The sequence below is a fragment of the Parasteatoda tepidariorum genome, chromosome 7 (genome assembly GCF_043381705.1).
Source record: "Parasteatoda tepidariorum isolate YZ-2023 chromosome 7, CAS_Ptep_4.0, whole genome shotgun sequence".
Taxonomy (NCBI): domain Eukaryota; kingdom Metazoa; phylum Arthropoda; class Arachnida; order Araneae; family Theridiidae; genus Parasteatoda; species Parasteatoda tepidariorum.
This window is the reverse complement of record NC_092210.1, coordinates 9,881,975-9,909,461: the sequence shown is the minus strand read 5'-3', so window position 1 is coordinate 9,909,461 and position 27,487 is coordinate 9,881,975. Positions and strand designations below refer to the sequence as shown.

General features: G+C 27.7%; 2 protein-coding genes across 4 annotated transcripts in view; one reads left to right on the top strand and one right to left on the bottom strand.

The window, feature by feature from the left end:
- Nucleotides 1-202: 202 nt before the first annotated feature.
- Nucleotides 203-14,754, bottom strand: LOC107436284 (ATP synthase, delta subunit). The gene is made up of 4 exons (XM_016047928.2): nucleotides 14,323-14,754; nucleotides 9,354-9,507; nucleotides 4,859-4,947; nucleotides 203-593 (listed from the first exon to the last, which is right to left on the bottom strand). The coding sequence occupies exons 1-4, from the start codon at nucleotides 14,440-14,442 to the stop codon at nucleotides 471-473; spliced, it is 486 nt and encodes a 161-aa protein (XP_015903414.1). The 5' UTR covers nucleotides 14,443-14,754; the 3' UTR covers nucleotides 203-470.
- The window catches only part of LOC107436283 (serine/threonine-protein phosphatase 1 regulatory subunit 10), a 59,070-nt gene continuing 46,318 nt past the window's right edge, over nucleotides 14,736-27,487 (top strand). For 2 of the 3 annotated variants that reach the window (XM_016047925.3, XM_016047926.3), the window contains exons 1-2: nucleotides 14,759-15,083; nucleotides 20,337-20,378. In XM_016047925.3, coding sequence (XP_015903411.1) covers nucleotides 20,376-20,378 — 3 coding nt within the window. In that variant the 5' untranslated portion in view covers nucleotides 14,759-15,083; nucleotides 20,337-20,375. Of the gene's footprint in view, nucleotides 15,084-20,336; nucleotides 20,379-27,487 lie in introns of all 3 variants that reach the window. The other variant, XM_016047927.3, reaches the window with a different exon arrangement.

Below are 27,487 nucleotides of genomic sequence, written 5' to 3'. Positions count from 1 at the left end.
AAAATATTGTTTTTAAAAGTATTAAATATTGTTCTACACAAGACAAGACTCAATTTGTTTAATCAACAGCTTTTATTAATGAATTCCTTACTAAAATGAATAAATGAGAAAAAAAAAAATTTTAAAAATTGAATTCCACAAGTCACTTTCAAAATTTAAAAATATTGTTTTTAAAAGTTGTTCTAAAGAAAACAAGACTCAGTTTTTTGAATCAACAGCTTTTATTAATGAATTCCTAACTTAAATAAACAAATAATAATGAAAAAAAAATCGAATTTTACAAGTCACTTTCAAAATTTAAAAATATTGTTTTTAAAAGTATTAAATACTGTCCTACAGAAAACAAGACTCAGTTTGTTTAATCAACAGCTTTTATTAATGAATTCCTAACTTAAATGAACAAATAAAAAAAAAAATATTGAATTCTATAAGTCAATTTCAAAATTTAAAAATAAATATTAGTTTATGTACTATACAACAGCTTTAACTAATTCTTCATGCACTTCAACAGCAATTTGAGCTTCAGTTTTAGCATCCTCTGAAGAAGCAGAACTTAATTGCTGCTGAGCTTTAGAAAGACCTTCACGGCAAGCCTGGAAGAGAAAAATGAAACTGATTTAGATTAACTAAATCAACAATAGATTAACTAAAGAGCTCAGTGGAAGAAAATGTTTTAAGTGATAGGAAAATATGACAAACATGGCAGTAGATTAAAGACGTTTACGCTTTGTAAACAGCTTCCCAGCATGCCTGATTTCAGGCACAGGGCAAATTCCCCGATATGGAACTCAAAATTGGTATCCTTAATTCTACACGCATTCCAATCAGAAAACTGCGGCACAAAGTATTATTTCTCTCATATAATTCTAGATTCATGTGTGTTTTGATATATATATATTCTTAGGGGTTACCTCCATAGACTTCAAAATTTTATTGTAATTTTCATGGTGTGGATATGCCATACCATTTGCGTTGGTGTCATAAAAACCGGATCAAAGAATAAAATTTAGCATAAATAGAAATGACCCTTACTGATATAATTAAGTGTAAAAACAAATTTACCAATTATGTTTTTAAGTTTGCATTTAATTTTATATCATAAAAATTAGTTTGCTTTAAAAAATGAGAAGAGGTTTATGTGTTTGAGATGCTCAGTCCTTTTCTAAAATTACTTTTTTTCTAATTTAACTTTCAATTCTAAAAATAAATCATTGGTTACATTGTCTTTAGTGCTTAAATATATATAATATAATTATATTACAAATGTAATTATAGTAGTAATAATGCATCTTATAGCATATAACTATAGTAATATGGCATATAATGCAAGCATTGTGCATGATTTAGTATTTAATAAAATGTTCCCAATGTCAAAAAAGAAACTTGCACCAGGTTTTTGACAGTTTATGATGCATCGTGTCAAAAACCAGTTTCTGACGCCAAAAGCCAAAACCCTGAATTTCTTTTATCTGCCTTTTTTCAAACTTTTAAATTTCTGTTCGAAGCCTATAGCGCTTATCTTTTCAGCCATCTCCACATCCAGTAAACCGTGGAGTCTAAGCAAAAATAAAATCAAGAAGAACATGAATACCACTTACTCTAACTTAACATAGTTTTTCAAAGCTCTTTTGCAAAGGAAAATAATAAAGCCACAGTTTAGTGCCCTACACTTAAAGCAAAGCTATAATTTTAAACTAAACATGACATCTTGTTGTAAAGAATTATCTGGGCTTTAGGACAGACAAATAACTTAAATATTCTAAAAATTATTAAATTTTTTTGAAAATCACCAATTTGGCAAAATTTTTCCACTAAAGGAAAATTTTTAAAATCAATGCCTTATTCTCATTTTTTGCAAATTTTTATGAGCCCAGATAAAGTAGCATTGGAATAAGTTTTTAAACACTAAGAATTAGAACACAAATACATTTTATTTTCTCAAAACTGGGGATTTTCTGCATATTGACGTTTATTTTCAGAATAAACACATAGAGGGTGCTGGCCAAAGATAGGCTAACTTGATCTAACAGCCATGAGTATCTGCTGCAAACTTACAGCAGTTATGATGAAAATAGCATATTATTTGCTGAAATAAAAATAAAAAAACCCCATCATTTCAGGCAACGGCACAGCCTAAAAAATCCATAGTCTTGTTTTATTTCTTTCGTTTAAAATATCACCTCTTAAAAAAAAAAAAAAAAAAAAAAAAAAAAAAAAAAAAAAAAAAAAAAANAAAAAAAAAAAAAAAAAAAAAAAGGAACACATTTTGTAAAAAGAAAAAAAAAATATTAAAAGTGACTGGATAAAACTGCTACATTATTTAAATTTTAATTTGAATTAAAATCATATATAATTTAGCACATTTTCAGTGTTACTAATGCTCATTGGCAACAATGTATGGCTTTTTTCAAGCAAAAAGAAAAAGGGGCGATATGTGTTAGTCAACCCCTTGAGAGGGAGGGGGCGATGGGCCACAAAAGGTTGGACACCACCACTCTAAGGGCTCGCAATTCACTTTCTCTCATGTCTCTGAAATTCATAATCATTCACCAGTAATGTCTCGGGTGATTACTGCTTTTGTATGCACTTTCATCTGAATTGTGGTGCATGCACAAACCGCTATTATCTTGGGATAATCATTAAGAATCAGGGTTTTTGATCCACAAACAGACCCAAAAAACCACGGGTGTTTTTATTTTATTTTAAAAAACCAAACTAAAAAAAATCTAATAAAACCAGGGCTCAAATGGGCTTTATATAAACATAATCAAAATAGATTAATAAAGAATGAGAAAAAAGAGAAATAGATTTAAGAGATTTCATATTTATCTTAAATATATCGATTCTGGAATTCTCAAATCAAAAATAACTATAAATACATAGTTTAAAAGGTAATTCCTAAAACTACTAAGAAAATTGTTAAATAAGCAGTAATTCTGTAGTTAGTTGGCTTGCAAGACTTTATAACTAAAAAATGAAGCTATATTTTATGAATGTTTGATAATAAATAAATAAATAAAACAGAAAACAGCATATTTATCTGATCCAAATATTACGAGTATTACTCTAGGAAAGAATAAATTAAAGACTCTTTTATTAACACCAGCATGAAAACAGGGTGCGTAGCTAAATCTTTGAATCAAAAATAAGCACTTTTTAAAAACTTTTCAAGCACTTTACAAAAATTTTCAAGCACTCAAAAAATTCATATTGAATCAATGATATTATTGAAAAACAAAAACTTTTTATGAACAGTTTTAGCATTAAAAAAAAAACTCAAAAGGAAACGGACGTAAATCGAAACAATCAGTACTTTCCCACATCACCGAGTAAATTCAACTTGACTCTGAACTCAGAACAAAAGTACCCTTACCCCCTATATCAAAAAAGTGTTAGAAGTAAAATAAAATAAACAAGNATAAATAAATACCTTATTTTAAATGTTATTATATTAGTTATTAACAATTTTTGACGATCGCACACTTGTTACAATTGTCCCCATTTACGGGGTCAATTGTAACAGTTCATAAATTCAACTAAAACATAGTTAATTATACATATTATCATAATTGTGATATACTTTTTATTGATCAACATGGTAGTGATATTTTAGGAGTAAAAATAATAATGAGCAGAGGCCTAAAGGGTTAAACTTTTACTTTAAGGGGTTAAATTTTTTTAATTCATGCTGTGAAAGGTGACAAATAAAATAATGCACATGCAACATAATATAAATGATATAGGAAACTATTGATGGTTCTTAAAGAGTTAAGTAATGGTTTGTAAACATAAGATTATTTATTTTCAGCTGTTACAATCGTCCCTTTACTTATTGTTACAATCGTCCCCAAGACGCCATTTCAGCTTCATTTGTTAAAAGCAATGCTAGTTAACTAACAAAACTAATCTTTTTTTTTTTTTTTGAAATGTTAATTAAGGTGTCCACTTACATGTTTGGTTTATAATTTTTATTTGTTTAAACAAAATTACTTTGTTACAATAAATTTTCCAATACCAGAAAAAGTACTTACGTAGCGTGAAAATATCTTTTGTGATGTGACTCTTTCAAAAATACATACAAATGGTTGCCAGCAGGTGTGTACATGTAGATTTATTGAATACACCTTGTGCGCCACCTAGGAACCAAATCTAGAGCCCGACACTCGAAATTTTTGTTCTGTTACAATCGTGCCCTGTTACAATTGACCCCACTCTCCCCTACTTTCCCACATCACCAAGTGAATTCAACTTGACTCTGAACAAAAGTACACTTACCCCCTACATCAAAAAAGTGTTAGAAGTAAAATAAAATGAACAAGAATAAAATTATATATTAAAAAGAAAAAGATTTAATAAGGATCTGACTCTATCCGTACGTGGGTACGACGTTAAGTCCGTGTGAATGATTACATAGCAAACACCCCATTTTTCGTGAAATGCAGGGGATCCGCCAGATATCACTGAAGGAAGAAAAAAAAATATTCAAGAAAAAAAAAGCACTTTTTAAAAACGCCAGCTGAAAGAAGCACCTTTAAAAGCTTTTAAAAACGAAATCTCCCAAAAAGCACCTTTAAGTACTTTTTACAAACGCTACGCACCTTGGAAAAGATGGTACTACATTAAAACTAAAACTTTTTATTTTCAATCATAATTTTATTATTTTTACATAAAAGTTTTCTTTTATTATAATTGTTCTCTTTTGAGTTAAAAATTAAATCTAAAAAGTGTTAAACAAGGTAATAACCTAAAAAAAAAATCAATAATAAAAAATTAGTAGATAACAAAATGCAACCAAAAAGTTTCTTTTTTCTATTCCTTAATTTGGTATCAAGACAAAATGCATAAAAAAAAAACTTACTTGTGCGTCTAATCTTTCAAGAGGTACCGCTTCCTGAGCCAAAACTTGAACAGAAGAATCCTCATTTATGGTAACAGAACCACTGCTTACTGTTAAAAGCATATAACCAATTAATACACCAATATTATAGCCAAATAAATGTGATCTAATGATCAGGTGCGTGGTAGGAGCAAAGGTTTCAATTTAATATATTCACTGGCCTTTTAATTAAAGTAGTACAAGTTTAAATAAAATTATACTAAACTCAGTGGCGCGACAGCCCATAGAAGACCTACTATGCCCATCACAGTTTTCCTGACCTTGGGCTTCAGGATGCAGGAGCAGATGTTCCGGTTAGGTGGTCAGCCGAACACTTAAGTACAATTGCCCCGCTGTTTTGATTACTAGAGAATTATTATATTAACTTTGAAGCGATGCACATAATCTTCACTAGTGTTTCAGGTTTAAGTTCAATTGCCAAGCATAAATTTGTCTGGAATCCACTACAATGATGTTCTTTTAAGGTCAAATAATTGCCCCGATATTTTTTCAATCAACCTACATGGCCAGAATATTAAAATTAACTAGTAAGTGATGAGCAGAATTGTAGCACATCAGGTGCAAGACTATTATTTCGCATAGGCAGAGATATTAACATTAGGCGTTTCGTTTTTAAAAGAGATTGGGAATGTTGACTCCGCTGTCTTAAATATATTTGTTGTACATGAAAAGTTTTTAATATAGTTGTGGACTCAATTTTAAAATGAAATACTACATTCATTATTATTGTGCATCTTCTGAAACGATTGTTGATATAGGATAGGTTTGAAATGGGAATATGATGATACAGGGTTCCCACTCTTTTATCAAAGCAAAAATTAAGCACTTTTACTAAAAAAATTAAGGGCTTTTCTTCACGAAATTAAGGATCTTAAAAATGGCATAATGATTATTCATCATCAAATAAAACATCATAGATTAATAATAGTAGATTTAAAAAATGGAATAGCTTTTCTTTAACTCAGTAAATCAGATTCCTAATGCATCGCTTAAAATGAAAGTAATTATACTATTTTACAAATTGATTCCCAATCAGACGTTAAAATTTAAAGGAGAAAAATCCACTAATGGGAAATCCTCCAAAGTGAGAATAACAGTTCTTGTTTGTGCTAACATGAATGGCTCAGAAAAGTGAAAACTAACTGTCATAGGCAAATCTCAAAAACCAAGGTGCTTTAAAAATGTTAAAAAAACTGCCTGTAAACTACAAAGCTAATCAAAAACCATGGATGACCTCCCATTTTTTTGAAAAAGAACTTCGACAGTGGCACAGTGATTTATTAAAAGTAAATCGTAAAATTGCACAGCTCACCCCCATTTAAAAAGTCAGAGTGTATAAAGCTCGTATTTTTACCACCAAATACGACTTCTGTGTTGCAACTCATGGACCAGGATGTTATTCGCTTTCTGAAGTATCACTATAGGAGACAATTAGTTACGCGTATTTTAGATAACTGTGATAAAAACAACACGGACTCAGAATGCAACATCTCTCTTCTAGAAGCAATAGTTTTGCTAGAAAATCGTAGAGGCATGTAACATCAGCTACAATCCGCAACTGTTTCCGACATGCAGGTCTTTCAAAGGGTTTAGAAGAAAAAGATTCCAATGTGGAGGAAGAAGATGAAGAAAATTTACCCATCTATGGCTAAAAAAACATGGAATGGACATTTTCCCTAAGGACGTTATTGAGCAATTTGAATGATGCGATGATGAAGTATGCACTTCTGAAACTTCTACCAATTATGACATTGTCAATGAAATAAAACAAACGGATGAAAGTAGAGAAAATTTATTAGAAGAAAATGTTGAAGACGAAAATGAACTTTCAGCACCATCTATAGATGAAGTTAAATCAGCCATAAATGTCCTTAATATGTTTTTTTTCTACAGAAAATGTGGATCAAAAAATCTTGCATTCTTAGCACATTATAGATAAGAAAATTGATGAACTCTATTTAAAATCAAATTGTGTTCACTCAAAAATCACTAATTGTTTTCATAAAAAGTGAAATCCGTTTATTATCCGTTAATTAGTTAATAATTTTTTAAATAACTTATGTAAAATTGAAAACCCAATTTTCAATCATTCAACTGTCTTATGCAAAAAATATTCTTCAAAAAATTTGAATATAGTAAACCATCGATTATAGAGGACACTTTACTGAGTTTGCAGACGGTTCACTATAGCGGGGGACTGTATATAAACAAAACAGTAAACGTGAAAAAAGAAATCAAATATTTCACTCTTTTTAAAGCAAAAAGTGATGAAGGTAAAACAACGAAAATGACTTTCCTGATAAAAATTATACTTTGTGGAATATTCGTAATATCCCTAACATAAAAAAAATGGAGTCATTTCTAAAATTCAATTTCAGAAGAAAATATGACAAAATAAAAAAAATCCACTTCGCCTTGTGAAGATCACTAGATGCTGTTTAGCCATTCCTTATATTTTTCATCAAGTGTCCATGAATGATTAAAAACACACTTTCTTGGCATTTCTAACAATTTCACATTTGAATGAAGTATCAAAGCTACCATGAGTGCTATCAGAAGAATTGAATTTCTCGAATCCTATGGATGTAGAAGGTCTATGCAGGTCTTCAGCTGATAAAGGACCTAAGTACTAAGTCAAGACCTCTACCCACGTTCAGTATCAAACCCAGCTCTCCCCCCACTAAATTTTTTTCTTTCAGAATGATCCAGAAAGAAAGAATATTTCAATTAAAAAAATTTATAATAAAAAAAAAACAATAAGGAAAATTGTTCCAATCAACTAGTTATACTAGAAATTAAGGACTTTTAAGAACCTTGAATCAAAATTAAGTACTTTTAAGAGCCCTTAATTTTCAAAATAAAAACTAAGCAGTTTTTAAGGACTTTTAAGGACCGTGGGAACCCTGTGATAGAAATAGGATACATGTTTTATAAGTGAGTAACTTCAATTTGTACTTTAAACTTTCTTCATAATGTACATGTTTAGCGTTATTAAAAAAGTTTTATTTGCCTATATTGCTATATTTTTGTAAAATTTGCAGTAGTATTGTAACAAAATATGTTTACTGTTGCAAAATAGTTTCGTGTGTTTCTATATTTTCATGAAATTTGCAGCTAATAGGTAACGGAACTGTTGCCTGGGAGATAACATTTGATATTAATCTGACATTTCTGTTATTAATGAAATGCTGTTTTTGTGTTGTCAAAAAAGATTGCAACACAAGTGTACTTTGAATTAAATAGGATTGCAATTTGGCAATAAAAATGTGCCAAAAATGGTAGAAAAGAATGCCAAACTGAGAAAAATTTGCCAAACATCAGGTGCATACTGATAACAAATCAGTTCCAATTTTATTATACTTTTACAGGGGTTATTTATGGATAAATTTGGATCTATTAACAGATCTTCAAACAAATATTTTTCAAAAGAAAAAAAAAAAAATTATCTGTCACAATACTTTAGAAAACTCTTCTCAGTAGAAAAATAAACTTGTCGTTAATTCAAAATTAATATACATATGCACAAAATTTTTTCTTTGGGATATTTGGTTTTTGTATTAATAAAAAAAGGCTTTATTCTTATATATTTATTAAAAACAGAACTCTGACAGAAAGAGCTATAATCTACACAAATCATAAGTAAATTTTTCATAAAAAGGGGGCATATTTTCAAATTTACAAAATTATGAGAAGATTTTTCACCATTTCACAAAAACAAAACTTTTTACAAAAATCCTGGTATAAACGTGTTCCTTATTCACCCACTATGACATTGATACTTTGCATAAGAAAAACTTACATGCATTTCTTATTCTGATTATAATTATTAAAATTAATTAGTTAAACAGAAAAATAATAAATTTAAAATTTTACAGTACAAAAACAATAGGCAGAAATTTAAGAGTCTAAAAGTTTTAAATCTTTTGCCTTTTGAATTTATTTAAGAAAATTTTAAAACCAAAAAATTTTCAATATACATATATAGTTGCAAAGATTTATTTAAATAAAGATGCAAGCATTCAATGCAAAGTAAAAGTTGAAACAAATTATTTTCCTAAGCAAAAACTTATTTTGTTTATACTATACATTATTTTAAGATATAATAGCTAGGAAACTGTTAACAGTTCTCAAGGAATATCTTTTTATTTATTTTCATTTTTTTGAATATTGTTACAGCACAATACAGTATTAATTGTGGAAGATGGGAAATAGTATATGTAAGTGCTTATAATCGAATATGTGGTTAACAAAAGGAATATGAATGAAAACTGTTACAGTGAAACATGGGCTCTACTACCAAACAAAGTTTAAATTTATTGATTTTAAGAAAAAAGTAATGGTAAATGAAATTAAAAAATATTCTATTAATGTCATTGTAAATATTTGTTTCCCTAATTTCATTAGATTGAAATACTGAATAAAATTCTTTAAATTAAAAAAATTATATAATATTTACCAAAAAACTTCTTAGCACTACCATCATCTTCAAAAATTGTGACAACACCAGGCTTCAATACAGCTAAAGTTGGAACATGGTTTGGTAGGATACCAAAGCTACCACTATAAGAAGGTACATCTACTTGTTTAACACTAGCTTTATTGTAGTACACCTGGAATAATGAAACAGATGTACATTAAAACCAAAGAAAAGCATATATCTGAAAAATTAAGTATTTAAATAGGGTGTCTAAAAAAATGCAGTGGTCAACTTTTAGGGGAAGTAGAGAATGCTTGAAACCTGCATAGCAACACAAGTCTGTAAACATCAGGAGAAAGTGATAGTGGAAGTATAAGCAGGATGCAAAAGAGGGATTAATCAGTGTTCATTCCAGACATTAGAATAGTGCCCTGTTTTTATTTTCAACTATAAAAGGGCACTCTTTATAGTTCACGAATATTTCATAGCCTTAAGATAACCAAATTATAAGAGTTAGAAAAACAATGTGGAATGGGCAGAAAAAAATGTATAAATAACAGGCGAAAAAACTAAACGTCAATTACGATGGCATTACCAGGAATCAAACAAATCAATAAAGGATAACTAAATGATCATGAGCGGTGATGGCTCAGGGGATAGAGCGTTCGCCTTTCAATGAGTTGAACTGGGTTCGAATCCCAGCGAGGGCTGAGAGATACGAATTTCACATGCGACTTGCACCAACCACAGAGTTGAAATAAAATATCCTCAGTGGTAGACTAACTGATCATGGGTTAAAGTCCCCCTGCAGTCCGGCTGTTCGTGGTTATTCTCTATATGTAACGCAAATGAGTGATTAGTTCCATCAAATTTCTCCTAATACTTGATCCAGGAGTTCACTTATCTTCTGGATTGGGTGCAAAAATTACAAGGCTATGTACTAGAATATTAGTAGCCGTAAACCTTAAAAATTTGAGTTGGCTGCTCAACGACGGTTAATAAAATAAAACAAAATGATAACACATATAACAAAGGAAGTCGAATGTAATAAATTTTTTTACAATATAGGAAAAATATAAAAACCATGTGTAAAGGTCCAAAAAAAATCTCTTTAGTAATCTGAAAAGTTCATGCCTATACATGCATTATCTAGTATCATTGAAATTAAAAAATTGACACAAACTTTCCAGGCAACATGACATCAACTACAGAATCGTCATGAATTGAATGTATTAATAATGCTCAATTCTATCATAAAATGACAAGATTGTTACAAATTAAACACGTCAAAAAGTGATAACAAAAATTCTTCTAATTTTTACGTTTAATAATATTGGATTAAAAATATCCAATTTTGTAAAAACCAAATGAAAATGGTCCAAAAAATTATAAACAATTCCCGAAAATGATTATGTTATGATCAGGGTTTGTTGATTTAAATCACGATTTAAATCATGATTTAAATCAAATGATTTTTTTAAAAAAATCATTGATTTAAATCAATTAATTTTTTTTATATATATTGATTATAAAAGTTAAAAAACAGTGTTTTAAATTATTGATACTTTTATTATTTTCTTTTCTTAGTTTCAAAATTTATTTTAATTAAATTGTTGCATTAATTAATTTTAGTTAACAAAATTGTGTATGTTAAAAAATCTTTACCAAAAAATCTTTTAACAAAATTGTGTGTTAAATTCCAACACATTGAAAACTACATTTTTAAAAATCTTTTGATTCTTGAGATTGAAAGCACAGATTAAAGTAAGCATTTAATGCTGTCTTAATATAGACTTGCATAGCTGTAGAAAGTAATTATTAAACATGAATTTTTTCAAAAAATAATGTAAATATTGTTAATTAAAAGTCTACTCTTTGAAAACAAAAGCATGGAATTAAAATCTACATTATATTTTATTGGTGGAAAATGTATATTTCTGAAGCTTTTTTAAAAGCATATTAAAAAGAAAATACCTAATTTGCCAAAAATAGAAAGAAAAAAAAAGGCCAATAAATTCAGATATTTTTTTCCTGATATAGTGTCATTCTTCCCTTTCAAACTCTATTTGAAACAGTAGGGTTATTAACTGGTATTTTTGCTCATAATATGTTTACAGTATCTTTGACATCTGATTTTCTATAACGAAATTTTGTGGAAAAAAATTCCTATGAGTACATAGATTTTTTAAAAAAAAATATTTTTAGCTTAACGTATCTATTTTGATATAGAATTAAAAGTGAATATTTTAATATAAAAATATATAGATTAAATATTTATTTTTTGATGAATGACTACATTTATAAACACAATCTGTTACATTTATTTTGTCATTTTAAAAATCAAACGGAAAAAAAAGGAAATTTTAAATTAAGATTATGGTTTGCTAATTGAAACTCTGTTTGAATAGTTAAAGTACAGGGGTCTGTCCAAGTGAAATTTACTACCGTTTACCGGTACCTACACAACTTTAGGAAAAACGGTAGAACAATTCCACAAAATACTTTTTTCTCAACATTTTATTTTTGTGTCTCGTAAGAAAAGATAAATCCAAATTTTTAATTTTCAAAAATTATGTCTACATTTTCACAAAATAGTTATCTTTGAAAAACCTAGACAGACTACTAAAGTATTCTTTAAATTTTCTATTTGAACTAGTCCTTAAATTTCAATCATGCATTTGTTTCAAAATGGTTGCTATGCATTCAAAGCTANTTCCCTATTTACCAGTATTGTTCAGAACCTTTAAGAACAACAGAACACCATCCTTCAGAACCATGGAACCTCTTTCAGAACGCATTTCTCTGCAACCACGTGTTTACCGTAGGTAAGGTTTCTTCATGTAAGACGTTAAAAGTTTTTGCTCGTTAATGTAAGATGGACAAATACCTTGTAAAGCCAATATCTTCTACTCCGAAACGGACAAATGAAAATGAAACAAATGTGGGTAGAAGCGATCAAAACGAAACAAATACGCATTTGAGCAACCTAATGAGAATAGCTGATGAAAAAGTAGATGTAGAACATTTTCCATAGGATGATGCAGCAAAAATATTCAATGCTTTAAAAATTAGAAGATGTTAAAAATGCATCATAATTAAAGAAATTTTATTTTTTTTCAAGTCTCTTTACGTGTTTTTTTTTTTAATTTTTGAAATCTCACTTAACTTTTTGAAATCTCACCCTGTTTTTGAGAAAGGGTGAGAAATTCTCACCCATTTTTTTTCTGAGATGAAAACACTGGTTCTTGTTTATTTTATTTTACTTCTAAACACTTTTTTTGACGTAGGGGGTAAGGGTACTTTTGTTCTGAGTTCAGGGTCAAGTTGAATTCACTCGGTGATGTGGGAAAGTACTGATTGTTTCGATTTACGCCCGTTTCTTTTTTAACGCTAAAACTGTTTATAAAAAGTTGTTTGTTTTTCAATAATATCATTGATTGAATATGAATTTTTTGAGTGCTTGAAAATTTTTGTAAAGTGCTTGAAAAGTTTTTAAAAAGTGCTTATTTTTGATTCAAAGATTTGGCTATGCACCCTGTTATCTCTCAGAAAAACCTAGACGGACCCATAAAGTATTCTTTAAATTTTCTATTTGAACTAGTCCTTAAAATTCAATCATGCATTTGTTTCGAAATGGTTGTTATGCATTCAAAGCTATGTATTATAATATGAAAAATTATTTTAGTAAGTTAAAATATTGTTTTAAATATTGTTATAATAGTTTTAATATTAATTTAATTTTGATGAAGCATTTATAAAGTTTTTTTAATCATAAATTAAAGTTCTTACAGTGTATTTGAATAAAAATCAAAAAAATCTGATTTAAATCAAAAAAATCCGATTTAAATCAAAAAAATCTGCTTGTTTTGATTTTTTTTAAAAAAAATCAAAAAAATCACGAACCCTGGTTATGATGATAAATAATCTATGATAATTAGGATGAACACGTCATGATGAAATTGTTGTGATGCAAACATATAGTGGAAAATCAAATTCGACATCAAATAGTGGAAAATCAAATTCGAATTTCAAATGTCATAATAATATTGTATTAAACATACCAGAATGCGAAAATGATAAAACATTTTAAAATTTGCACTTGGTAATTAAGTGTTAAATATATCAGAATTTAAAAAACCACAGTGAAACACTCGAAAAAGAGATTGATTTTGGGTGAGCAATGATTTGAAAAACCATACGTCAGCATAAATAAGTTTTATAATATATTAGGGTGCCTAATTATGTTCATAGGGCATGCAGAGATTTTTCGTTGAAAGGGTAAACAAGAAGGCCTTCTCTGCAAACTCTTTCCAGAATGAACCCTGAATTAATTAGAAACATTTTATGAAACCAATGGCATATAAAATTAAAGATGTTCACAAGGCTCAATGTTTACACTATGGGGATATTTCCATATTGGCGCCTGTTTGGGCCAACTTCTATTACAAAAGCGACTTAAAGTATTCATGATTACAAAAAATTTTGATATAATTTTACTTGAGTAGCTACAAATTATAATCTTCAAATTAATTTTCTCTAGATTGTTTTATTTATATTAAGTTTCTGGCACTTTTTGACAAAGTCAGAGACATAGAAATTTCCATAACACAAAGTATGCTTCACACTTGAAATTTTTTTAAAATTGAGTACATGATGAGAGATATAAGTATTTTTTAATATGATCATAGTTTTGATATGGGATGCAAATAATCTAAAACGAGCATAAGGCTTATTGCCAATAAAATGTCATTACATTTATAACAGAACAACAGATAATTTTACATTCTGTTTTGGAAGTTTAATATCCATATAATTAAGATACAGTATAATTGTTATAATAATTTTTATAATATGAATTTCAAAATAAAAAAAGTGTGACGATTAATTTAAGTGAAAGAGTAGAGTATCATTTCAATTTTCTTTTTATAAAATTAGACATATAGAGAAATTCAATCCATGTATAAAACAAAAACCAATAAAGTTGTTTATTTTTCCGGTGATAACATACTTCAGAAGGAGATGCAAAAGTAAAAGCCATTTCACTAGCGCTACGATGAGGGATTTTCGATTGCTGCATCAATCGCATAGATGAATAAAAGGTACGAGATACAAAAAGCTTAGAGGCCATGTCGAAATTTTAATTCTTTTAGTTTAAAAGAGGAGAGAATATTAATTATGATTACTACAACATCCAAAGCAGAAGGTCGAAAAATCAAACAGATATTATTGGGTTGAGTTGTTTAATACTGATTCAATGTCTTGCTCAAGTAAACCCAAAGCTAAATCTAAAGTTTAGTTTTCAAAGTATATTTTTATTTTGTAATGCTTTAAATATTTAATAGTAAGCAAAATATTCAGAAGAATTAAATATTAAACAGTTAAAAATTTATTGATTTTTCCATAGGGTTAAAGTTGTAGTGGTAGAAGGTCATCCGCCGCGTAATCAGATCCAGACAGCTACGGGGTTTTCAATAGTAAAATTAGGTTGCGAACTTCTTGAGTGTAATCGTAATGTTAAAAGTTATACGTTTTAAATAACGTAAAAATTAAAAAATACCCATTTTTAGGAACTGACATTTATGTTGAATAAACAGTATTCTTTATTAGAAATAAATATCTTTAAAATTTCGATTAATATTACGTTGTTCTATCATAAACGGTCATATAGAATGCTACTATGTAGATAGTCTAATTCTTTCTCTCTAAGGAAATGTTTTATGTTTTTACAATATCCTGTGTGATTCTTCGTAAAATTCTTACTAAGGAAAGGTAGGTTTCGTGATAAATAAAATAAAAATTTCTTAGTTATTATTCTTAATATTCACTGTGCCACGACTGAAAAACGACCTAATTCAGTTTCGTCGTATTTTTTACTGGAATTTTTAATATTTTCTTATGACATTATGTTTTATTTACTATATTTTATTGGTGTTGGTTTTTTGCAATATTTATTAACCCGTCTAATTTTCAATCTTATATCTGTAGCATAATTTATATTTTTCATTCCATGTAAAAAGAAAAACAAATTGTTACCTTCCTTCTATAAAGTTCGTATCTAGTTCAATCGTATATTTAACGTAATTTTTAGCTCTTGGATTTGTATGTATTATAGTTCACAGCTTATGATTGAAGGCTTTCCAAGTACCTGACGACAGACAAGCTTTATGAAAACTACTTTATTGAGGTCTTTAAAATATAAATTTGTAAAAGTTGTTAAAGTATCTGGCAGCCTTACATGAAATATTGATCTTCATTAAGTTATTCTGTACTGAAATATTTTTAATTCAAATTACTGTTTTCAGTATGTTTCGAGTTGGTCACTTAAAGTACCCGTTTTCTTTATTTTGCACCTTTTCTCCCTTTTTTTGACATATGTCTAGGTATGCTCAACCTTTTCCTGATAGCAAACCACAGAAACTAAAAAAAAATGCCGTGTTTGGGCTAACGTGAGTAATGTAAAATTATGAAATCTTTGAAAGTACGTATTTACAATGTAAATTGTTAAATATTTCGCTTATGTATAAGCACTGAATCATAGCCATAAATAAAACTAGTAAACGAGATTGTTACAGTAAAGCTGAGTTTTGAAACAATCGAATATAAACCATGCCCAGTAAAAATAATTGAGTTAAAGGTCGTGATTTCCGTAGCCTGGTTTGTGGCAGAATAATTGCCAAATCTTGGAAATTTCTGGGCAGGGGCCCCCTCGAGAAACTAAAAAAAAATGTGACTAAAAGGAACCAACTTAAAAGGTATAACACGTAGCCGCTCCCAGGCAAACATCTACATGTTTTTTTTAAAAAAAAAATTTGCAAGTTTAAAATCTAATTGGCACCTAGGCGATTGTAGTTGGCACGGCAGATCATAAAATGGAAATATCCCTGAAACTACTTCGTATATTTTCATTAATATTTGAAACTGTCCAATGGTTAGTTTTAGCCTGAGATTTCCTTATTATCAAAACAAGATAAATATTTAAAAGTAAATTAATAAAGCATTTCCCATTTAAATGTGTGACCGTAAGACCAGGTGCAGCAAATATTCTTGAATAATGTGTGACAGTAATTATGTGTTTACTAAATTTCTTTCCTTTGTAACTAAATTCATTCATTTACAATCAGGCGAGTATTAATTCAATGCAAGCTTAAAATCTGACAAGGTTGAATTTATTTTTCTAGTAGGCAGTGCTGTTTTTTAAATTATTTCAAAATGATGTATTATACCAATGTTGGATAAATTGACGTATCTAAAGAATTACTTTTAAAACTTAAAAGTTAAGGTATGTAATTCTCAAATAAAAATAGTGTGATTAGCAAGAAAGGAGATAAATTGTCATTTATAGAATTTTTAGAAATAAAGTATAGAACAGAAAACTAATAAAATGAATTATCCTTGATATGGAAAAAAAAAAATCATAAACAATTTTATGTGGTTCCTTAGTAATTTTTGTGTCAAGCGAAATATATTTTTAATAGACTGTAAAATATTTAATATGATCTCAGATGTTTAAATAAAAACGATTTTGAGTTAGCTTCCAATGAGTTTCAAATTATTACAAGGCTTTACCATTGACATCTACTGTTTAAACATGTAAAGAGTTTTGAGATTTGAAAACAATTGGTTATCCGTATCAAGGGTCTGTTTGGAAGAAATTTGGGTCCGTTAACGGACCCTTCGCAAAATATCTTTTCATAAAAACGGACCCTTCACAAAATATTTTATTATTGTTTTGTTAATAGAATAAACCTTTCTCAGAAAGGGGGGGGGGAGAAAGACAGATGTAAACGAACTAAATTTTGTCTTCGGCTGACGCTTCTTCCTTTATTCATCTGAAATAAATATTCTGCGTTTAGCAGTGTAGACTAAATACCAAATATTTATATGTTGCATCGCTAATTTAGTAGCTGCAATTGCTGTTTATTTTTTAAAATTAAATTTTTTTAATTATAATTTTACAGTGTTGAGCATAATCTTGTATGTCTTTACAATTTAAAAACTTGATTTTTTTTTTTTTTTTTGCAATAACTGACCCCTATTTGCTTTCCAAATATACTGACCCTATTTGCTTTCCAGCAATTCACAAAAGTGGACCCTGGTTAAAAGAATGTGACTTAACGTTTATTTATATTCTCAAATTAGGAGTAATTTGTTCACAATTTTATAAAAGTGGACCGTTCACAAAATGTCTAGACAGACCTCTGTGTTTGGATTGTTCTGTTGCTCTGTATAGAAGATTCCTCTATTGATTTGTGATGGTCAGAAATTCCTGTCATAAGTTCGACTAAATTTAAATTTACTGTTGGTCAAGTAGTGAAGGATTCTTGAGATTCCATGTTAAATTGGAAGGATTGCTGCGAACTTATATTTTTGGGAGGATATATTTCCATTTTGTCAAATGTAATTCCTATTTTCAGCAAATCATAAGTTGGCACCTTCAATTATTCTTACATATTATATAATAAAAGGATGTCAAAACTCAGTAGACTCTTAAAAACTTTTCTTGGTGAGAAAGCTATAAGTTATAAATAAAATTGTTGTCAACTTTTCCTATTTTATAAGTGTTAGCAAGAATTATACTTTATTATTTTTTTCTGTGTATAATATGCAATGTTCTTATTAAATGCATAGGATTGTCAAAATCTCCTGAAAAAACTTAAGAAATAGTTGCAGAAAAAAAGTTTTATTGTAAGATGAAATCACCACGAATAAAGTGTGTCAATGTAATTATTTAAATGCATAGTAAAATTCTTGTGTTTTAATAAAAATTGGAATTTTTAAAACCATGTGAAAAGGCATCACAAAATCTGCCCAAAAAATTATTTAAAAATAACTTGGGCTTGCTGTGAAAACTAAGCCAGTCAAAGAGTGATTACTTAAAAGTGCTATTTGAAACTCGCATGTTGTAGTAAAAATAAGAGATTTTCCAAAGTGGGTCTGTAACTGCCTTTAAAAGAAATGAAAAAGTAAATTTAATGGATGGTTCATAACTAGCGTGTCTTAATGAGTGTGTCAGGATTTTATTAACCACATGGAAGTTTGTAGTTATAAATTAAGAATGAAACGTTACTTGGATTTATGAATAAATCTGCAATAATAAGTTAGAAGTGATTACTAAAATTCAAAATTAATGCATCGAAATATCTTATTAAAAATAGCGAGTTCTTAAAAAAACCATGCTAAGTTTCATAGCAATAGCTGTTAAAAAAAAGTGGTCGAGATACAACTTAGATTTAAAATAGAATCTGCAAATTGAGCTCATGCGTCACAAAGTGAAAACTGAGCAATGTGCGATTCATAAATTTAATTTTTAAAAGAAAAAAGTTTTTTTTTTTTGTGGTCAGAAGCTTTTACACGCTACACGTCAAAAGTTGCAGGCTGCTGGTAGTTCACCCCTACCAGCTTAAATCTTTTCAGTTTGTATTTGGAAGGATCTTAAGTTTTCAAATTTCTTTTAGAGAGCTGCAATTTTTTCTGTACCATACTGATGTACCTCATGGCAGAATTGAGGCGACATGGCGATATTTTCGCTGAACAGTGCCGAGTTTTTGCAGAAAGGTTTTTCATTTGTGAAAGGAAAGTTTTTGGTTTTCCTTTCTGCACAATTTTTTGAAAAATATTTTTTTGTGAGATTCATTTCTTGCTTATCAGAGAAGAGGAAAGAAATAATCGTTTTTTTTTTTAATTCTCATTTTGGATTGGGGAAAAAAGTCTGTATTGACTGGCTTCAGCTAGAATTTCAAATTAATGTAAATTAAAAAAATTCAGAAATCGCGAAAGTTTTAAAGATAGTTTGCTTTAGAAATGAGGTTCTTTCTTTCATTTTTTTTTTCAGGATATTTTTCATTTTTTTTCCCTTCCTTATTTGAGTATCCTTTTTAAAGAGTCTCATTCACGTTCGTCGTTACTGCATGAATTTTACAATCTTTAATTTATGTACGAAATTTAATTTATTATCGTTTAATTTATTTACGAATTTTATTTTTTGTAATGATTTACAAAATTCAAATGAAATAGTTATTTTTCCAAATACAAAATGTGAGAAAGTGCCTATAATATTTGAATTAAAATAATAGTTTTAATATAAGATAATAATATTTTCAATATTCTTTTATTCGATATTTTTAATATAGGGTAAATATGTTTTATACTATTTTTTTCTTCTGTAAGCACGTTACCTTAAATGAGTAATTGTTATAATTAAAAGTATATTTAAAAAATATTAAAGCTAGGGAAGTTTGTCACAGAAAGCCTGAAAAAATTCTGCCACAGGGGCAATGTAATTTTGACTATAAAAAATTTCAACTACATATTAAAACACTTTGTAAATTTTCAAGTTAATTTTAATTTCATAAAATTTGATTTTAAATCAGTAATTAAGAAAATTAATTGTCCTTATTTATGTACAATCACTTGAGTTTTGATTTTAATCTATTGAATTTTAAACATTTTACATTCCAACGTGATTCATTCTGTTGTGTTATTGCAACATTCCTATAGGTTATGACTTAGTGTTTTTATATCATTTACTGTTCATAAAATGCCCATTTAACCTAGCTTTAGCACTCTTTTAATTTGGGAGTATCTTGTGTTTTTGTCTGGATTTTTCATTATTAAAAATTGCTAACTTTTAGATAGGATTGAATTTTTGACTTCTAAAACCTAAGTCGATAGTCTTTAGCCATGTAAAAGTTTTTATGATACCAGAGTTAGTAAAATGTTAATTTTTAAATACTTATACATAGTAGTAAAATATTTTATTACAAATGTAATCATTTATTTTATTTGAAAGCTTTTTCATCATAAGGAATATTGAAATATACGGTTTTTATGTGAAATCTTTACGTAGTGCTTCTTGTTATTTTAAATATTACATCTTGTGTGCTATTTATGAATAAATTTATGCTATTGCATGAGTATTTTATTTGAAAATACTAAAGGATGATTTTGCTCATAGTTAAAATTATCTAGAACTGAAATTGACAAAAAATAAAGTTGAATACTTACCTGTCCTTTTTTTTCCAGGTGAAACCAGATTAATTGGTGTTCAATTTTCCATCGAATATGGTAAATTTTTTTTTTAATTTTGTAATGTTTTGATGTAATTTAGTCTTTTTAACAAAATTCTAAAGTTTTTATTAATATTCAATTATATAATTTAAATTGTTTCTGTCCAAACCATTATATTGCTATGACACTTAAGTGGAAGATGATGCCACTGTGTTTTATCAAAGTCTATTTGATGTTGTGCACTGCTATCGTCTTGCACATTATGGCAGCTTTAGTAATAAAGTTTATTCTTACATTTTAACTTCAAAATATTCTCATTAATGAATGTTGAACTTTTTTAAAGGTTTTTCTTATAATAGAAAAGATCTCAAGCATAAGGAAAGATTCATAATGTATACTTAAAAATGTTACAGAGAAGTGCCTATTATTATAATAATTTTGAAAAAATGTTAAATGATAGCCTTAAATCTTGAAATGCTATTTACTGCTTTGAAGACATAATTTCAAAATTGTCTACGAAGGTTAACTGAAAATTTTCAGCTGGAAGATATCTTGTGAATTCTGAAAAAGATATATATGTTAATTAAAATGTGTGCATTTTTTCAGATAATCATAATTTTAATTTATGAAAACTTCTTGAGTACATGTGCAATTATGAATAAAATATAACTGAACATGTTTAATTTATAATAAATATTAATGGATAGTTAAAAAAAATATTAAGCATTTTATGTATATTTTCTTATATCCTTTGAGGGTTAGTCCAAATTATAATCAAGGCAATTAGATCCATCACAAAATCTAAACTTGTCCAAAAAAATCTTTATAAAATTAAAATTATTGTGATTTAATTTTAATTAATAAATTTTTATTAATTTTAATCAAATTATTGTGATTTATAATAAAATAGGACTTTTTTTCAAGCTTTATTATTGCTCATATTTATTCTGCGTAACTTTACCCGTAGTTGCATTTTTATGCATTAAAACAAACTGGAAAAGGTCCCTTGGTTATCACACAAATTTGAATTTCCCAAATATTGGTTGCTACTTTGGTTCCATAGAAGGGTGTCCTGCCACCCATTTGACGCCTGTAAGTGCACCCTCTTTGCCCTTTTTGTAAAAATTAGTCACCAACCACTATCCCTTAAAAACACTGCCTTTTTATTCGTATTTTATTTTTGAGAAAAATTAACTGTTAATATAATAATTACACACAAAAATTATCTGAGTTTATAGGTTTCATTCTGATTATTATTACAAATATTTACTTTTAGGATTATTCCCAACTGGTTAAATTTTTAAGTGATTTCAAAATTATTTTTTAAATAAGTACCTTTTTTTCTTTCTTTTTTTTAAAAAAATGCACCTCTAAATTTATTTTCTATTCATTATCTGTATAAATTGGAGAAAAAAAATATTTTAAGTTAATTAAGTTATATTAACAAATAATATACTTTTTAGTTTACTTTTTTTGAAGAAGAAAAAAAATGAATGCACAGAGATGGTCTCTTAGCATGCCTTTAATTATTTTTATAAAGTACAAATTTTTCTATTATTTTGATAATGAGTGAAAATTACTTTTTGAAATATACACATAAAATAGTATAAGACGGTGACTTAAAAATTGGATAACATTAAATTATTACGTGAAATTACACATTTTGGTCAATTTTTGCAGTGTTAGGCGAGTCCTCTTTATTCTTAGGAAGAACTCTGGGGCTCTACCGTAGCTTATTTTTACAAACATCTTAACTTATCAAGAAATTTCTTTTTTGCATTTTGAAGATTTTGAAAAGTGAATCAAGTATCTTATCTAGCCTATCCAGTGTCTTATTTCATTAATTTTAGGACTCGTGAATAGGGTGACGAAGAAAAAAATTTCTTTTATTGATTGGGGGGCAAATACTTCAGTTTCTAAAAAAGTATCAAAATTTTCTAAATTCTGATGCATGAAAATATCTGACCAAATTGCACTTTTTTTTAAAATTGGTTCTTAATAAATAAAGAGCTATTTCAATAATGCTTTCAAACAACTAAAAGGATAATCATCTAACTTGAGTGAATATTATTTATGTTTAGTATAATAATTCTTATAAATAGTAATTTTTATTGTTTTGTAATTAATATTTAGTACAAGAAAACTTTCTATAATTGCTGTAGCTTGTCTGATTTAAGGAGTAATTTTTGTTTGACTGTGTAGTACAAAAATGCTCAAATTTAAATTGAAAATCCTCTACAGTAATTAAGATTCTGTTGTACAGGGATGAGATTTTTCTGCTTTTTATTGGATTTCTGCCTTTTTCTCTTTTGTCTCTTGAATTTTAGGCTTTTTATCAAAAACTCCAACTATCTAAAAATGTGTTTTTTTTTTTTTTTTTTTTTTTTTTTTTTTTTTTTTTTTTTTTTTTNTTTTTTTTTTTAAATTAATATTCTGCTTTTTCTGAAAATTTAGCCATTGAAATAAAATAATTGTATTTATTTACGAATTTCAAAGATATATAGAAAATTCAAACTACGTAGCTGCCAACCTATCCGCATATCTACTTATTTTTATCTACTTTCTTTGCTTTTACGTGCAGGCAGTGAGATTTTCTTAATTTTTACCCTTACGCTAGATAGCTCGTATTTTCTTAATCCAGGCTTCTCTGCATTCTAATACCAAACATCGATGTTCGTATTTACCTGATTTGAAAGTTGCGTGTTGTGGTTCTTATTCACGCGATTTCAATATTGTACATTGCAATTCTTATTTATGAGGTTTAAAAATCCATTGTCGTTATTTGTATTTACGCGTTTTTAAAATCTATGTAGCTATCTGGCGTTGTGATTCGTTTTGCGATTATAATATCAAACACCGATTTTCGTATTCCTGTGATTTAGAAATAGTGCATCGGGATTCATATTTACACTATTAAAAATTATACGTCATGATTTGTACTTTTACATTTTGGGAATCCAACATAGAGTTTCATTTCCACATGATTTCAAAGTTCATTATCGTCATTCATATTCATGCGATTTTAAAATCTCAGATCGCTATTTGTATTCTCGTGATATTAAAATCCTTTATCGCAATTCTTCTAAGAAGTATGTTTTTTTCTTGAGCTAGTTACTATACAGGAGACAGTTTTTCTATCAACATTTTTTGTTTTATATGGCGACACATCAGCGAAACGGGATGATTTCTCTCGAAAGATTTACTCACGTTAAAATTCAGCTTGTTTGCCTTTTGGCCAATCTCATCCCTGGTTATAGTATGATTTTGTTTTCAATGGGCTTAATCTTCATTTTTATGATAACAGGAGAGCTTATGATATAAGTTGTAATATCCCTAAATGCAATGTGAATGTTTTTGAAGCAGATAATTTAATCCATTAATAGGTAGCTTATAACCAGATTTTTTTGATAATTTTGTGCTAAAAGTGCAAATTTATACAAAGCTAATAGTTATTTTTTTTTAAAGCTGCCTATTTTTACCATTTTAAAAAAAACCACTGTCAGGAGAAAAAATTTTGCTTATCTCCTGTATGGATGAACAAAATTCAGTCTTTATAAAGAATCTTTAAAATTTTACGTAATTGTAAGGTATGAATAACAAATTTAGTTACAATTTAATGTCTTAATTTTCACTCAAATGAAATTAAAAGGCTTTTAAAGCTCATTTGGTTAATAATAAATGATTTAATTTACAACAATTCCGAAGTTGAGGAATATATTGATGTATTTTATCTTCTCGTTTTGATGAAATACCTTTCAAGCTTTTTACAAGCCAGAGTACTCAGGTGCTGTTTTTTTCCTGCACCTCGGAATTTTCCCTGCCCCAGCACTTTCATTGTCTACAAAACATTTAAGAGTCCTGTCGCTTTTGTTACAGCGTTGCTTCTTAGCCAAGCTATTGTAAAAAGACTATTCATTAGATATAATTCATTAGATTCAGTTCTTTTCTTGAGAATGAACAAATAACTCAACTGTAAATTAAATATATTATTTATTTTTTGCGTGAACTGATGATTCTTTTCATAATAAAAATTTCAAATTGAAGTCTTAAAACTCTAAAGCACCAATAGATTCATAATAAAAAGTAGTAAATCAAATCTTTAATTGTAAGGAATTGCTATTTCAATAGAACAATTCATTAATTGTAGACATGATAAGGTAAGGGTTTGTTCACTAACTTAAATTAAGAAAGGTGCTTGTTTTTATACACATTTTTTAAAAGCTCTTTAAGGTGCTTTTTTTCTTTGGGGGTTTGTAAAAGTGCTTAATTTTCTCTCACCAGAATGAGATTTTTTTCTTTATTCTGTATTTTTTTCTGTCGACTATTCTCATAATTTACGAAAAGAGCACCATTTTGCAATTTTTCTTGAATATTATAAATTAGTTATTTTATCATGATTATGTAAAGTCATAGATGTTTGCTTCAAAATGTTTTTGAAGTTTTTTGATTTTATGTATATAATTGAAAAAAGAACTTTAAATAATAGAAAAAAATTTCATTATTGCTCAAATCTTAAATTTTTTTTAAAGAGGATTTGAAATATTTTTGGGAGAAGTATTTATTAAAAACTGCCTGAAAGGTTATGTTTTATGAAAAATTTGGCTTGGAGTAAAGATTTTTTAAAATATTTTTTTTAAACCAATATTCAAACAGTAGCAGATTATTTAAAAAAGATACTAAATATATAGAAATTTTTTAGCTCGTAATAGTAGGGATTTGTTACAGCTTCATATTTTGAAATTGGCATGGATGATAAAAATAAGTTCTGGCACATGCTTTTGTTATTAATGATTAATTTGTAGCTTTGAGCATTGAATTCTGCCATTTTTTTCTTTGGTTTAATTTAAATTCCTATTTTTATGTCCGTAAGTCCTAATATTGAGGAAGTTTAAGCTATAAAAAAAAAAAAGGGATCAATTTTTCCTGTTTTTGATATTCAGAATTATCACTCGCTAACAGAATTAAAAAGTCTCAATTTGTTTGTACTTATTAATTTTAAGTGCAATTCTATATTTTTTAATTGATAACTTTAGATTAATAATAGCAATTTAATTAGGTGTAGAACTAAGATACTACCAGACCAGATACCATTTCTACTGATTCATTAATGTCTCAGATTTTTTAAAAGAAAAAGGTTTATGAAGTAAATTTAAATAAAATTACAGAATGGGTAATGTCACAATTAAAATGAAATTATCTATTTTGTGACTGAAACAAAAATTAAAATCAACAGCACAATATCCCTTGGCATCTATTGCTGGTCTAGAAGATTATAATGCTAATTATATTTAGATGGCTAGATTCACAGTTTTGGACCACCATTAATTTCAAGTCTTGAATAAATTATTCTGTAACAGTTAAGAAAGCATATTGTCATCAAGTGACCTAATCTTTGGCTTTGGAACTGTTAATTTTTTTTTTTTTTTTTTAGTTCAATGAAAGAGAAAATATTTAAACATGTCAATGTTAATTGAAAAAACCAATCTCCTCAAGCAACAAATTTTTTTTTCTTCTTTCTCAGCAAAATTCCAATTTTATTGAAAATAACTGATTTGCTATTTTGGAACATAATGAAGAAATTATTAGGATTGATTAAAGCAGAATTGAAATGCATTTTTCAGTTAGTCTAGAGATTTTTAAGAAGTTAGTGCAGAATTTAATAAATAATCCCCATGAATGTATCCTATATATATTATCTGCAATGTAACTTTTCTTTCATTATTTAGTTAGAAAAAAGCCTTAACCTTGTTATAAATTTTAAAAAAATATTGTAGAAAAGGATCTTTTTTTTTCTAATAAGAATTTACTCAGATTTTTAAAAGTAACATGTGGTCAAAAACATAAGATGGGGCAAAAAGTTATTTTAAATACAAAAATAAAACAAATCATTTGATTGAAAAAAAGGTTCTGATTTCAACCTTGATTCTGATTTTATCCTTTTTCTTAAATTTCATTTCTTGTTAATTTAAAAAAAAATATATATATATATTTGTTTCTTGAATTTATATATATTTGTTTCTTGAATTTAGTTTTTAGTGAACAATAATAAGAAATTAATTGTAAATTTTGTTATTTTTAATTTTATTTATTTTTTTGCAAAATACAAGCTTTAAGTAACAAATAGGAAGTAAGAACTTTTAAAATCCTCTTTGAAAATTTTCTAATTCACTTAAATAATAATAAAAATCCCTTAATTTTTCAAATGATATATATTTCATTTCTCCTATTTCTAAATGAATTTAAACAAAAAAAATTTTTTTAATTTTTATTACAATAATGAGAGAAACATAAAATTTTCTTATTAGTTTTCGTTATTAAATTTAAAGAAATAATTGGTTTTAACATTTTTCACAACATTGAAAAAAATTTCTACAAATTATTGGATGATGTGTCAAAATTTATCACTTATTCACTGAGAAATTTCTAATGCAGTTGGCTCCTGTTTAGCCTCTCGGATTGGCAAAAAGGTTGATTATATATATAATAATTCAAAAATAATTGAATATTATAATGATGCACAAAGTTGTAACAGAATACAGGTACTGAATGGTTATGATTAGAAAGATTCAAAGTGCAGGCATTAGCATTCCTCCTTTTCCTTTGACTAGTTAGGGGAGATTTCCATGTTGTGACCTGTGGCCAAATAATTGCTAAGTCTTGTCAACTTCCGTGCAGCGACCCATGAGAAACTGATAAAAAGAAAGGGGCAAACCAAAGAGTATAACTCATAGCTACCCCGAGGCAGACCTAAATTTAAAAAAAAAAAAAAAAAATCCTATTTAATATCAATAAAGTGCCTTGGCGGTTGTTAGCGTGGCGAGTTAAGATACAGAAATTTCCCCACTAGTTATGTAAATGGAAGTTCCATGCAGAAAAAAGAAAAATTATTGTAGGATTTTAATTTTTGTATTGGAAACTCCTGGTGGATAGTTCATTGATAGCCCTCAAAATATATTTAGTATTGTACTTCATCATTTTTTTAAAATTTTTTTTTTTTTAGTTGATACAGTTAGTTCAATTTTATCACTTTAATTTGAGCTGTCTGAAAGGTGAAGGTATAAGTTCAACTGTAGATTTATATCAATTGCATGCCCTAAGCTTTTGATTTTCATTTATAATTTGCTTATGCCGTTATGTTTTTGTTTTCATTACTACTTTGCAATGCA

Bases quoted from the DNA above. Each gene is read 5' to 3' on its own strand.
- LOC107436284 (XM_016047928.2), bottom strand. From the start codon at position 14,442: ATGGCCTCTAAGCTTTTTGTATCTCGTACCTTTTATTCATCTATGCGA. The intron at 9,508-14,322 runs GTATGTTATCAC...TCATTATTCCAG, and splicing joins CTTTTGCATCTCCTTCTGAA to GTGTACTACAATAAAGCTAG. The intron at 4,948-9,353 runs GTAAATATTATA...TGCTTTTAACAG, and splicing joins TAGTGCTAAGAAGTTTTTTG to TAAGCAGTGGTTCTGTTACC.